Source organism: Hydra vulgaris, chromosome 12 (genome assembly GCF_038396675.1).
Source record: "Hydra vulgaris chromosome 12, alternate assembly HydraT2T_AEP".
In the NCBI taxonomy this organism is placed as follows: domain Eukaryota; kingdom Metazoa; phylum Cnidaria; class Hydrozoa; order Anthoathecata; family Hydridae; genus Hydra; species Hydra vulgaris.
Window position 1 is genome coordinate 82,613,628 of NC_088931.1, and position 15,226 is coordinate 82,628,853.

Below are 15,226 nucleotides of genomic sequence, written 5' to 3' on the forward strand. Positions count from 1 at the left end.
AAAGCATGTTTTAATGAATGGTTAATTTAATATATATTCATATGGAAAAATCAAGGTTTATTTATTTTTCAGGTACTTATTTTAAATATAAAATTTTAAAAGATGACTTTAAAAAAAGCTGGATTGAAACAGTTGGATGTTAAAGATAAAAGAGTTTTGATGAGGTGTGTTTTTTGATTATTAAAAAGGTACATGGCAAATTGATTATATAAATAGTTTACAAAGAATCTGAAAAAGAGTAGCTACAGCTGTTTATCATATTTGCTAGTATATTAAATAAAAGTTACTAAAAATAAGTTTTTTTAGTTGAAATAATGTACTCAATTAATTCAAAATATGTTCTGACAGGAAAAATAATTTGATACAAAAATTATATTTCAAAGTGTAATCAAAATGTGAAATTTGTTGATGCTTATTTTTTAATTAGTTTTGTTATTATTATTCAAATACTATATGGTTTAATCAAAAAGGTTATTGCTCTTGAATGATGAAAAGGTTTTGATAAAATCTGACGTGTTTGACTTCTCCATAAGCTCTCGTCATATATCTGGAAAAGTTTTAAAAATCATTAAATTGTTTCTTTCCACAGTACTAAATTGTTTCTTTCCACAGTACTAAAACGCATTTGAAGGACAACACTCATCTTCATTTCTATTAACTTCTGAAGGACCACAAGGTTCTATCCTTGGTCCTGTATTTTTTTTCATCTATATTAAGAGTCTTTCTAATGATCTTACATCTAAAGTGGTTCTATTTGTTATTGACACAAACTATATACTCCAGTCTTGACAAAATATCTTTTTGATTGTTTAGAATAGGTTGATGATCTTGAATCTGATCTTTTCTGTGACAGTTTGAAGTGACAAGTTGTGAATTTAATCAAAACAAAATTCAGTCGTTTCCTGCTGATAATTTTTGTAATAATATTGACATTCCTATATCAATAAATGGCAACACTCTTACTGAGTCTTTTACTTTATGTTTTCTTGTATTATCATTCACTATTGACCTCTCATCAAAATTATATATAAAAAATCCATTGCTAAGTTAGCATCTGCTGAGGTTACTCCTGATCTCATTTTACCTCTACAAACTTCTTTTGGCCCCTGTATGAAATAGTGTTGTCATATTTGGGCCGGTTTTTCTAATGAGGTTCTCGGTATTTAAAAAGGTCCAAAAGTTCTACGTAAATTTTGTACCTCTGTACCATTGTCTTTAGGTTGTATCTCTTCCTCAAATCTACAAATACTACTTTGTTACTTGGTTGTTGCTCAAACAAGCTGTTATTACTTGTTCCATCTACACAAACTTAATCTTGTGCAACTGGTCATTTAGCATAGTTGCATTCTTTTAATGTAACTGTTCCTTCATGCTCAAAAAAAATTTACTTATTTTGCTTTTTTCATTGGATATCTGTACTTTAAAATTCTCAGCTGTATTCCTGACTTATATAGTTTTTTAAGTTTGACATAAGTTTTTTTTAAAGTTAACATAAGTTTTCTTGTCAACCACTTTCATGCTCTTTTACTATCTTCTTTGTTCTCAGTTGTTTCCAACTTAATTAGTGGTTGCTTGCAGCCTTGTTGGTAGTGAATTTATTTGAAAAATATACAACTAAAGCAATGTGTAAATAATAATGAATTGCATTGCAGCATTTATCTGCTATCAAGAATTACTGTTTAACTATTAAATTACTATTTGATTTTCAATTCATTAAATTACAAGTAAGTAATCTTTAAAACAACTTGTTAGACTTTAAAAATTTTTACCGTTTAATAAGTTTGTTTGCAGTCTAAATCAGTAACTTTTTATCTCTTTTCTTATATTTGTTTAAAATTTAATGTTTTTGCATTATCAAATGGAAATGTATTTATTGTGCATATAGTGCAACTCATGTTAGATATCATAAATTTAAATAAATTTTAAACTTTCTACTCGGCTTTCATTTTTTGAATTGCTTTGATTAACAAATTCATTATTTGATTTTAAAATATTTTTCTTCACAAATGTTTTTATCGTAAATTTAAATTTATTATATAAAGATTTAAAAAACTTTATCTTAAGTAAAAATGCATGTATAAATGTATGCAAAGTTAACAATATGCTTTTAAATTTTGCACAGAACAATGCTTTTAGGATTATGTGCTGCAATATGGTTTGTACTGAAGATTTATTTTCCTTTACATTTTTTAATTTCTTGTTGCTTTTAAATATACAATTTTAATTTTATAAAGAGTTAAGAATATTGCATATAACTAAGTGTCTTAAGATTGGCCAACACCTAAAAAATGTTTAGTAAAAGCCAAAAAGATTGTTTAAAATGATTAGCCAACACCTAAAAAATGTTTCGTAATAGCCAAAAAGATTGTTTAAAAAGTTAGGCCAACACCTAAAAAATGTTTAGTAAAAGCCAAAAAGATTGTTTAAAAAGGTTGGCCAACACCTTATAAAAATGTTTAGTAATAGCCAAAAAGGTTGTTTAAAAAGTTAGGCCAACACCTTATAAAAATGTTTAGTAATAGCCAAAAAGATTGTTTAAAAAGTTAGGCCAACACCTAAAAAATGTTTAGTAAAAGCCAAAAAGATTGTTTAAAAAGATTGGCCAACACCTAAAAAATGTTTATTAATAGCCATAAGACTGTTTAAAAAGGTTGGCCAACACCTTATAAAAATGTTTAGTAATAGCCAAAAAGATTGCAACTACTAGTTATTTTATTTATTAAACAATTTTTATTTTTTGTCTTTGGAATTTAGAGTGGATTTCAATGTGCCAATTAAAAATGGTGTTATTACAAGTAATTTAAGGTAAGATAAACTTATTGTAATAATTATTATTGATATAAATTTAAAATAAGTCAATAAATAAATCAATAAAATATAAAGATTTGATATATATAAAATATAAAGATTTATATATATATATATATAAAAATGTATATAGTAAAAAACACTTATCTAACTTTTATCTTCTAGAAGATAAAAGTTAGATAAGTGTTTTTTACTAATTAATTATTGCTCTGTTCTTTAAGAACATTGAGCACTCTGTTTGTAAAATACACTAACATAATTTACATAAAAATGTATATATATATATAAAATGTATAAATATTTTATATATATAAAATATATATATGTAAACTCATCAAAAAGATTCATCAGAAATGAATGATCAAATTAATAAAACTTCAATTTATACCAAAAATTAAATTAAAGGAAGTCAAAGTTTAACTATTGTAATATTTCAGACATTAGTGGAATATGTTGGCAATATTGTTAAAATTCTTTAGAATAGTTGAATTCTACTTTTTTTTTTTTTTACATATTTTAATATTATTTTTTAGTTCACTTGTTTTCATAGTTTTTAAGATCAACTTATTTTCATCTCTACATTTAGAAATAAATTCCAATTTTTTATTTAATAAACATTCTTGCATTTCTTGAGTTATTTCATTTTTTTTTTTGTAGACATAATATGCAATTTTTGGAAATATAATTATACACAGGTGTTGTTTTTAAGGATGAACCAATTCTAAATAAAGTCATTAATTTTTTTATCTATTAATTCCCGTATGTATTTTGCTTTTTACTTTTTAAAGGATTGGCAAAACGTTTTTTCCATTCACCCTCTGTTAAGCCAATATATTGTTTTTTCCATTCACCCTCTGTTAAGCCAATATATTGTTTATCAGGTACATTCTTAGAAGAAGCAGCTCATTTATATACCAAATTTTTTGATAAACACTTATTTCCACTCATTGGGCAATCATTTTTTTGTTTACAATTACAATTTTCTGTAATTCTTTTTCAGAGAGGTTAAATGCGACATCAATAAAATTTACAGTTTTTAAGTTTATACTTATTTCAATTTCAAAATATTTTTAAAATCAAGCTGTGGACCAGATATTTTACAAATTGAATAAGTGCACAGTTTTTTTATTTTTGATTATAAAGAACTTATTAATTCTCAAAGTTCAGATTTTTTATATGTAATTTTGCAATGTTTGTATTTGAATTTATGTGCCATATATACTGCGGTGTATATATTTCTATGTATACATTTTAATGTTGCTATGTATAGATTTCAATGTTTGTAAGGTATGTTATGAATTTATTTTAATTTCTTAAAAGTATTCTGTAAAGTATTCACCTTTGTGCATTTAGAATTGTTGCAGCATTGCCAAGTATTAACTATTGTATTGACCAAGGTGCCAAGTGCATTGTATTGATGAGTCACCTTGGACGCCCTGAAGGTCAAGTTGATAAAGCACTTTCATTGGCACCCATTGCAGAAGAGTTAAAAAAGTTGCTTTCAAGGTAAAAAAAAAATTTTGATATTAAATTTGATTTTTGCATTTTGAAATAAAATTTAATTGATGCTGATAAAGATAAGTTTGGCATTTATTTTCAATTAAACATTAATGGATAATTTTTTCATTTATGTTTTTTTCTTATTTGTAAATTTTTTTTTTATTAGGGATGTTTTATTTCTTTCTGATTGTGTTGGCGAAGAAGTAGAAAATGCATGCCAATCTGCAAATGAAGGTTTTCATATAATCATGTAAACTACAATTGGGTCAATACATCTATTACTATCTTGACATTGAAAACATTTTTTTTTTCATAGGTAAAATTATATTATTGGAAAATCTTCGTTTTCATGTGGAGGAAGAAGGAAGAGGTGTTGACAAAGATGGGAAAAAGGTACTTTAAAAAGTAAAATAGTTATGTAAAAAATATTAGTCAATTATTTTTTTGAATTTTGTAAAAAATTAACTGTCTCACTGAGTTCTCTTCTTTAAGTTTACTTATCGTTATCTACTGACCTCTTATGGAAATCATATATACAATGAATTTATAAGTTGACCTCCGCTAAGGTTGCTTTCCTTTATTGTGTTTGCCATTATCTTACTCCTGATTCTATTCTCTACCTTTACAAATTTCTTATTTGTTCTTGTATGGAATACTGTTGTCATATTTGTGCTGGTTCTTATAATGATGCTCTTTCTCTTTTAGGAAAGGTCCGAAAAAACATTGTTAATGTAGTTGGACCTGCTCTATCTGCCAAACTTGAACCTCTCTTCCATCATCTTAAAGTTGCATCTCTTTCTCTCTTCTACAAATACTATCATGGTCGCTTCTCAAAGAAGCTATTATCTCTAGTTCCATCAAACAAAATTCTCTTTTGACTTGTCTTTAAGCAAATTCTTATTCTTTTACCAACCCTCGGAATTAGGGTCGGCATTCGGCAATGCCGACCTAACTGCCGACCTGAAAGTGTTTGAGGTCGGCAAAAAATTGCCGACCTCGTTTCTATGTTTTACGGTTAGACCTTTGTATCAAATAATTTTTGCCGACCTCTAAAAGATTGAGGTCGGCAAATTATTGCCGACCTCAATTTTCCTAATTCCGAGGGTTGTTTTACTGTATCTGTCCCTGCTATCTGTATCTGTCTTTAAAAACTTTTGTTTCTCTTGTTTTTTCCCCTGTACTTCAACCTTTTAGAACTTTCTCCCATCTCTATATTTTCTTGACTCATACAATCTACAACTTTTCAAGTCTTTTTTCATTTGTATCCTTGCTCTTTAACTCTATTCTTTGTTTTCTAGTAATTCCCAACTTAATAGTGGTTGCTTCTAGTAAATTAATTTTGGTTGCTTGCAGCCTTGTTGGAATCAGAATTTTTTAAAGAAAAAATCTATTTTTGGATATTTATATTTATTTAGTAGTTTATTAACAATAAACTACTAAAAATATTTTGTTTTCAAGATAAAAGCTAATCCTGACAATGTTAAGAAATTCCAAGATTCTCTGTCAAAACTAGGAGATGTTTATGTTAGTGATGCATTTGGAACCGTTCATAGACCAGATAGGTAATTTCATTTTTTTAATTTTTTATGTATGTACTATAATCAACATCTGTAAAAAACAATGAATAAAACTTTGTATTTATGAATATGGCATTTAAACAATGTTTTAAATTTATATTGTTTCATTGTTTTTTTGTTTTTATTCTTTCTCTTCTGTTCTTATTTGTTGGTGTTATTGTTTTTTATAATTCTTTTTTATTTTTGATACTGTTTATGCAGGTAAAATGTTTTTGAGATAAAACTGACACCTCGTTGTCTCCTAACAAACTATATTTATATGAAGATATTTATATTTATACAACAAATAAAGGTGATCATTTCTATGCAATCTAAAGCAAAAACAAGCAAAAAAAACTAGATCTGTAAAAACATAGGCTTGAAAGCTTAACTAATGTTCAGTAAAATAAGGATAACGTAAAAATTTCAAAATCATAAAAATTAATAGGAATAAGTTCTTTATAAAATTAAAGGCTTTCCTAAGTTTTCTTCTTTTTTATGCTTAATAATTAAACATAAAGGAGTAGAAATCACTGCTGAAATAATAGTTATGTAGACACCTAAACATGGTTTGAAAAATCCATAAGTTAATACCTTTAACATGGCATGATAATGGGTGATGCGGAAGTTATCGGACAAAATAAAAACGTCAATAACTTATTTATAAATAAAAAAACAAACTACTATTATATTTTTTTTAAATAAAGCATTTATCTTTTAATAAAAATATATTTTTTATGTGAAAAAACACCACCATCTGCAATTGATCTCAACTTTGGTCTGACGCCTTTCATATGCCACTGTAAAAAGTTTAAATCAATTTCTTGTAGTTTTAGTTTAATGCGATCAATCTAAACTTGCTCTGTTGAAGCTTGCCAATCTCCCTCGTAAACCTTCTGTGCCAAATGTCACCAAAAATTTTCAATTGGTCGTGCTTGAGGCACATTTAGGGGATTGGATTCTTTATCAACGTAATAGACATATTGGTCCATCCAATTTAGAGAATCTTTAGAATAATGAGAACTTGCTAAATCTGGCCAAAATAAATAGTTAAAGTCTCCATGATACTTGTGAATAAATGGAAGAAGTCGTTTTTCCAAACATTCAATAATATAGATTGATAAATTGATTGCTACAGCCTTGGAAGTGCGAAAAAATGGCTCGGACATACCACGGTCAGATATGGCTATCCACATTAATAACTTTTTTGGAAATTTCTCTTTTCCTATAAAACGAACACTTTTCTGGGCATGTCTTTTTGTTGTTTGTGTAGTATCCAGAATTTCCAGGCATGTTGTCCCCTGCAAAACAAAAGTATTTTTTGTCATCGATGACTAGAAGCGATTTTGTGTTATAGAGTTGGTTGAGTCTTTTCACGTTTTCTATATTTAATATTTATTTTTTTTAACTGACGACCAATTGTCGATTGATTTACACTGAATTTAATACCTATTTTTTTTCTGACTGACCTCTTTTCGATTGTTGACAAGTCTCGTTAATTCGGCTTTCTTTTCTCTAGTCCAGGATGTCGAATGACCAGGGTGCTTTCTATCAGAAAATGATTGAACAGTTTCAAGTCTTTTTAGGTTATCATATATTGAATTTCGAGCAAATCCTTCCTTTCAAAATGATTTACAATTTATTTATTTTTTATATTAGGTTTATTTACAAAAAACATTTTTAGTCGCTTTCGAAAAGACTCTCGTTCAGCTGCATTTAACCTCATTTTAAATAATTGTGTTTCAAATAATAAAGTTTATATTTTGTAGAATGTTTATGCCTACGCATAAAACCACAAAAACTAATTATTATGCTCAAATAATGAAATTAGGATTTGTCCGATAACTTCCGCATCACCCGTTAGTATGTAAGAGGTACTTAGTTAAACTAAGTTCATGTTCGTACCATGCCCAACTTGGTTTTTTATGCAGATATTTTTTTGTCTAGGTTCATGTTTAGCATTCATAGGGTTAAAATATAGTTGGTACAATAAAAAAAAAGAGTTCTTGCTTTGATATCAAGAATAAGCTCTCCAAAATAAACACCAAAAACGTAGTCAAGTGCCCTTATGTACATATCAACACTGTTTTATTTCATCAACAAATCAATGTGCATCAAGTTTCTTTAAATCTAATGCCTTTTTTTTTCATTCAGTTCAATGGCAGGTTTACACTTTGAGAAAAAAGTTGCTGGATTTTTGATGGAAAAAGAGTTGGTTTATTTTTCAAAAGTGTTAGAGGAACCTGAACGTCCGTTCCTAGCAATACTTGGCGGGTAAGTTATTGAAACTTTTTATTAAGTAGGTTTTAACAGTAATTTAATATGATTTCAGAATTTTGTTTTTGTTGCTATAATTAAAAACTTTTAGAATTAAATTATAAGAGTAATTTTATTAAAATTTTCAGAGTACATTTTAAAAATATTATTTTGGGTTTTATACATTAAAATTTAGTGCTAAAGTTGCAGACAAAATTAAATTAATTTATAATTTAATGGATCAAGTTAATGCCTTGATTATTGGTGGAGGAATGGCCTTCACTTTTCTTAAAGTATTGCATAATATGGAGGTAATGTTAAGCATTTAATAATATTATTTTAATTTTAAATGTTGTTATAAAACATGATATAGAAAATATAACTGTAGGAAATTAAATTAATGTAACCTAGTTGCGATTTTCTTTCCTCTTAGATGGGTTACATTTGAATTACAATAAATTATTGACCAATAACTTTTTATAGCTGTTCAAGACAATTTAAAGAACTTTTTTCTTAGATATCAATTGGATGTATGAAATGTAAAAATTGAATATAAAAAGTGGTTGGAACAAATAATTTCGGTTTATTGTGCTAAAAAGTTAGAAAAATATGTTAGCTATTTTTCGAATAAATGTTGAATTGTTTGATTAACAATTCACATGTTTAAACGTTAACGTGTTTAAACGTTAACGTGTTTAAACGTTAACGTGTTTAAACGTTAACGTGTTTAAACGTTAACGTGTTTAAACGTTAACGTGTTTAAACGTTAACGTGTTTAAACGTTAACGTGTTTAAACGTTAACGTGTTTAAACGTTAACGTGTTTAAACGTTAACGTGTTTAAACGTTAACGTGTTTAAACGTTAACGTGTTTAAACGTTAACGTGTTTAAACGTTAACGTGTTTAAACGTTAACGTGTTTAAACGTTAACGTGTTTAAACGTTAACGTGTTTAAACGTTAACGTGTTTAAATGTTAACTTGTTTAAACGTTAACGTGTTTAAACGTTAACGTGTTTAAACGTTAACGTGTTTAAACGTTAACATGTTTAAACGTTAACATGTTAAACAAATGTTTAACAATTAAAATCTTTACAAATTAAAAATGCTAAGAAAATTTTTTTTTTTATCTATCATATTAAGAAGAAAATTGATATATTAGTTGAGCATGGTGAAATTCAACACCCTTTTAATTGTTAGTTATTTCAACACCCTTTTAATTATTAGTTAAAACTATCTAACAAATTTTTTATTTATTTTTTGCACAATGAAGATTAAAAAGTTATGTTGAACTTTAAGAAAGATTAATATTTTTTAGATCTTTAAGAAAGATTAAATTAAGAAACAAATTTCTTCAATAATAAATAAAGGAAAGTTTTCACTTTCTTTTATTAGTTGTAATTATAGAGAAATCAAGAAGTCGATGCTTGCTACTAATGTATTTATTTTGCATTTTTATTAATAGATAGGATCTTCTTTATATGATGATGAAGGCGCTAAAATTATCAATGAGTTAATGGAAGCTGCAAAAAAGAAAGGGGTATCCATCCATTTACCTGTTGACTTTATTTGTGGATCTAAGTTTTCTAATGATGCAGAGGTTTGTACAGCAACAATTGAAGAAGGTATTCCTGCTGGATATATGGTAATTTTAAATTTTTTTGCATATATGGTCTTTTTTATTTATTTTATTATGGTATTTTTGGTTTATTTTGTATGTTGTATATCTTTCTCTATTTTGTTACAATGTTACTATGAATTTATTTAAAGTATTTTAGTACTAAACAAATCATCAATTTTTAAAAAAGTTTTATTTTAGGGGTTAGATATTGGTTCAAAATCTATTGAAATTTTTACTGATGTAATTGAGAAGGCAAAATTGATTTTTTGGAATGGGTATTTCATAATTATATATGAGTTTTTGTTTCAATATATTAAATAATTTTAAAAGTAAAAAATATAAAATAATTTAGAATAAATAAGATAAATTAAGTAAATCAAAAAAACTTTAAACATTTTTAAATTTCCGTCATCCTAATTTTTTATTAGTGAATTTTTTATATTGTATATTATTATATACCAAATTTATTAAATTTGATTTTATTTTTTACATTTCAGACCTGTTGGTGTCTTTGAAATGCCTAAATTTGCAGAAGGAACAAAGAAAATAATGGACAAAGTATGCGAATCTACTGCTAGAGGTGTGACCACTGTTGTAGGTACGAGATATTTTTACCATCATTTTTTTCTTTTTTTTAACGGTTTTTATTACAATAATGATGATAATATTTAGTTTTTGTTTTTAGGAGGTGGGGATACTGCTACAGCAGCTGAAAAGTTTGGCAGATCTTCTGAATTTAGTCACGTGAGCACTGGCGGCGGAGCGAGTATTGAACTATTAGAAGGTAAAATAGTTAACATTTGAAATTGTTTTGCGTTTCTGTTTAATATTTTTATTACAGGTAAAAAAAATTTTTACTTTTTAGGCAAAGAATTACCTGGTGTTGCTTTTCTATCGGAATCTATATAGAAGTTTTAACTTAAAAAATGATCAAGTTTTTTCTATTATAAGAATCAATTTTTGTGTTTAATATGTGATTAGTACTTGATATGGTTATATATTGTCATGTGTCTTATTTATTACTTTTATTGAGTTACAAATTTCTAAAAAAAAAGTTTGTTTTTTTTGGCAACTGTTATGATCATGGATTACGGTTCTTTTATAGCTGGCAATTTATTTATTCCAGTGCCATGTTGCCGTCAGTTGCCGTCAATAATCGTGATATTTGTCATATTAATCTTTTGCGATCGTATTTTCTTTTGTTTTTGGTTATATAAAACAACAGTGTTTTCTTGTTTTACTCAGGGTTGCTAACTAATCTGGAAGAGCATCAAGTTTTATTTTTTATCAGTTCTAAAACATTTGTTGTTTGAAGTCTGTGTTTTGTTTAGTCTATGAGAGCAGAGGAGATATTATGGTTTTGATAAATATCAAGCTCCTTATAACCTTATAGCTTTTCAATGCTTTACTTTTAAAAATTAAATTACTTCTAAATAAAGTTTTTTTAAAATAAGGTGCTATTTATTTTATTCTTATGTAAAATTTGTTACAGATATTGAGTAGCAAACCAGTTATCTCTTTTCATAAAAACATTATTTTAGTTTTTTTTTGTATAACAATGTTTTTTATTAAAAAGCAATATAGAGAAATGGTTTCCACTAACGAGGTAAGAAGAACTCAGTTGTTAAAAATGGATTGGAAATTAAGTACGACAATTTCATCGAATCATTGTAAGAATCTTGACACGCCTTTTGTCACTTTGATTTTTACGCTTCAAGATACAAATGAGAAAATCTTTAATCGAAGCGTTGTAATGGACATTCAACAATTTCAGGTAGAAATGTGTGAAATCTTTCACAACCTTTTCACAGTGGCTTTTATTTTTAATTTTCTCTTGGTTTTTTTTTTCAGGAATACTCTAAGCAATTACATGAGGTCCGCGATGTGTTAGGAACATCTACTTAAAAACTTCATTTTCCAATTGTAAATTTTAGTGATCAAATGTTTGAAGTTAATTTCTTATTGCTAATTTCTTATCCTAAAAAATCTATCGAAGATGTTCTGTATAATTACTAAATTTATTATTACTAAATTTATAATTCTGATATAATATTTATTTTATCATCTATCGTCGTAAAATTCAATGAAAGTAAATTGTGTCATTTGAATTATTATAATTTAACAATACACTTCTCTTTAATTTCCCTCCGTAGTACGAACCCTTCATTGTAGGTTCAAGGAGAATCAAGTTGAGCGCTTTACTGTCAAAAGCGGATTTGAAACCTCTCAATCATTACTGTGTCCGAGCGAACTTTTGAATACTTAGTTACCAAGATAAACAAAGTTGATAAAATAACTTCAACTTTCCAGTTCCAAAAATAAATTTTGCATTTTTTTTGTTTTGCCAAAAATTGTTTCCCTACGCTATAGCCTTGTTCATCAAGATGAGTTTTTTGGGGTGTTTTTTGGATGTCCTATTTCAGTTATATGCTCATAAAGAGCGAAGGTATTTTTTATTTTCAGCATTTTGTTTTATTTAAGTCGGAAGATCAGCATTAAAATTCCTTTTTAGCATATTAAAGTAAAGCAAAAATTATCTGCATTCCTTTTTTAAAATAAATTTTTTTCCATCAAATAATGACATTTTTCACTTGAATCGATCTTGAATCGAATATCTAATATTTAAAGATCTATGAAAACCACTTTATCAACGAAATACTGAAAATTTGCAACCGACTAGAGCTTTGTCCAGCGATTGATAGAGATTAAAAAAATCATTAGGTGTCGTTACGTTGACGCAGAAGATAACATAACATGTCCTTTGAATTCTGAAATATGGAATATGGACAAGAACGATATTCCAAAATATGATAGAGAAAAGTATTGAAGTAGAATTGAAATTAGACTTAGGAATAATAGTATAAACTATTAGTTTTATACACTTTGTTTTTTAATTGTAAATTTGGGGGATAAAAAAATGTGTGTGTATATTTTGGTAGAAAACGTGTGAGAACATCACGAAAAGAAAGATTAAAAAAAAAATATTGTTAATAGTGAACCCCCCGCAACAACTGCAAAATTGTCTCACAACTTGCAATGTAAGGGCGTATTATTATAAATTTAAGAACAATTAGGAAAAGGTTGTGTTAGGACTTTAGTTTTGTTGCAAGAAAATAACCAAAAAAATCTATATTAAATCCGACACAAATGCAATTTAGGATTAAATTATGTACGAGTTTAAAGGACAAGACACCAGAAAAGTCATGACCTATATTAATGTAAAAAGAACTATGGGAGAGCGCTTGAATCAGAAGTACATCATAAAGTTAGTCAAACATCCTCCTTCAGTAATGGTATAAGGAGCAAACTCAGCACAAAATCAATGTGGCTTGCACGTCTTTTAAAAAGGCGAAATAGTCAATGCACAAAAATATCTATGGGTGTTGAAAAAATAAGTGAAACTGCATATGGAAATTACCAAAACCAGCTTATTAAGATTTACACATTGCTAAAATAATTAAGAAGGGCTTTATTAATAATAATAATTAATAACTATCTAATTGGTTTTTAAGTTCACCCGATCTTAATATTATCAAGAATTGCTAGAATATTATGAAGCAAAAAGTTGCAGCACATCAGCCAAAGTTTAAAAAAATTTTCTAAAAACTTAATCACGCCTAAGTTAGTTGTAACTTTAGATTGATGTCAATTAAGCATAAATAATTGTCTATATACTTTAGGCTCTAGTAAAAGCACTAGATCATAGCTGTGTTGATTTCCTGATAAACAAATCGTCCATTCACCGCATTTGTGCACAGAATAGAAAAGATAGAACAAAATCTATAAAATCGGATTTTCAGAATAGCATGCGTGAAATGCTGACTGTTTACTGGGATGGGAAATTATTACCTGTACTAGACATAGAAGTCCTAAAGAAGAATATCTGCCAATTCTAATTTCATTTGGGAAAAAGGAAGGGTCTGTTGCAATTCCAATCCTAAAGTAGCGCCAAGGATAACTTCAAGAAGTTGAAGTGCTCGTTGTTTACTTTTTATCAACCAAATTACAGGTAAAAAAAAAAAAAGTGTATAAAGCTAATAGTGTGTATTATTAAAATAATGTAACAAATGATTGTGAATGGTTATAATTAGTTTTTAAATCCAGGGGGTGTATCAAGAAGTATTCGGTGTTTAAGCTTAGTTACTTTAAGGTGAATTCTAAACTCAAAATTTATGTAAGTTTGAACATAATCATAATTACCTTTGAGATAATAAAACAAAAAATACAATGGTAACACTTCAAAAAAAAATATTGGAACGTATAAATGTTGTACAATTAAACGCAATTTCTATCTTTTGCAGGGGCTCTTATAAAAAATTTGTTTTTACCTGGTACTATGATTCATTTATTTAACTACTCTGAACTTCCCAGTTAAATGTTATTCCGCGGTGCTCTGTGGTAAGACCGTATGGACTTATATATTAGGCTGCGAGCACCTTAATAAAAAATAAAAAATTACTTAGATGTAGTTAAGTTATTAATCATTTTACATTTTTAAATTTTACATTTTACATTTTTTACCATATATTAATACATTTTTCATCGTGAAAAAGAAAATATATACGCAAAATTATTACGTATCAGATTGATAAAAATACATTAATAAAATATTAAAGTAATTATTTTTATATAAACTATGGTATAATAACAACTATATATAGTTATCTTTCCAAATTACAAGATATGAAGTTATAAGTCTGGTTGCCCCAGACACTTAAGAAAAAAATAGATTGTGCACAAATACTAACAGAAAAGTGTCAAAAGACTTTTTTAAAAGTATTAACATTTATCTATTGATTTTGAGACAAAAAAATAATTCCTTAATTCCTTAATAATATACAAAACATAATAGAAAAAAGACATGTTTCAAAATTGGAGTGTAGCTTCGGACACATAGTTTAACCATGATTTTAACTCTTTTTAACCTTTGTGATACAAATATAATATGTAATTAATTAGCATTGGAATGTTCTCAACACATTTAAAAAAAAACTGCCTTTTAAAATTGCCCCTAATATATAAGGAATGAGAATGAAAATGTCATCATTTAAAATATAAGCAGCTTTTTACTAGTGAAAATATACACTTTAAAAACACTTTTTTCAAATCTTAGGTCAGTTTATTGGAATTAAATGAGTTACTATTATGGGTTTGTGTATTATAGTAAATTTATTAGTATTTATATAAAAAAGTTGCTTATTTTTAATATGTAAATGGATTAAGTTGTCCGGAACAACCCTCCAAACATGTGTTCGATCATACCTCTTTTACAAATACTAAATTTGAAACCAGTGAATTAAAATATTAAACGAATTTTTTTTTTGCAATAAACATTGTAAATAAAATTTTATCTTTAATTAATAAAAAGTTATTACTGTACTTAAAAATTAGGCATATTAATATGTGAATCAAATATAATGGTACATCGCTCTTCTGGTTTTGGGAAACAATGTCTTGCTCTATCAGCCAATCGCTTCGGCATATTAT

At 27.1% G+C, this 15,226-nt stretch overlaps 1 protein-coding gene across 1 annotated transcript; it reads left to right on the forward strand.

The window, feature by feature from the left end:
• The first annotated feature begins 52 nt into the window (after positions 1 to 52).
• On the forward strand, positions 53 to 10,739 carry LOC100211792 (probable phosphoglycerate kinase). Its single transcript, XM_065814680.1, has 13 exons — positions 53 to 164; positions 2,755 to 2,805; positions 4,162 to 4,314; positions 4,475 to 4,542; positions 4,625 to 4,701; positions 5,767 to 5,870; positions 8,019 to 8,138; positions 8,317 to 8,431; positions 9,584 to 9,763; positions 9,938 to 10,014; positions 10,237 to 10,337; positions 10,425 to 10,523; positions 10,605 to 10,739. Exons 1-13 carry the CDS (start codon positions 103 to 105, stop codon positions 10,646 to 10,648), a joined length of 1,251 nt encoding a protein of 416 aa, XP_065670752.1. The 5' UTR covers positions 53 to 102; the 3' UTR covers positions 10,649 to 10,739.
• The last annotated feature ends 4,487 nt before the right edge of the window (positions 10,740 to 15,226 follow it).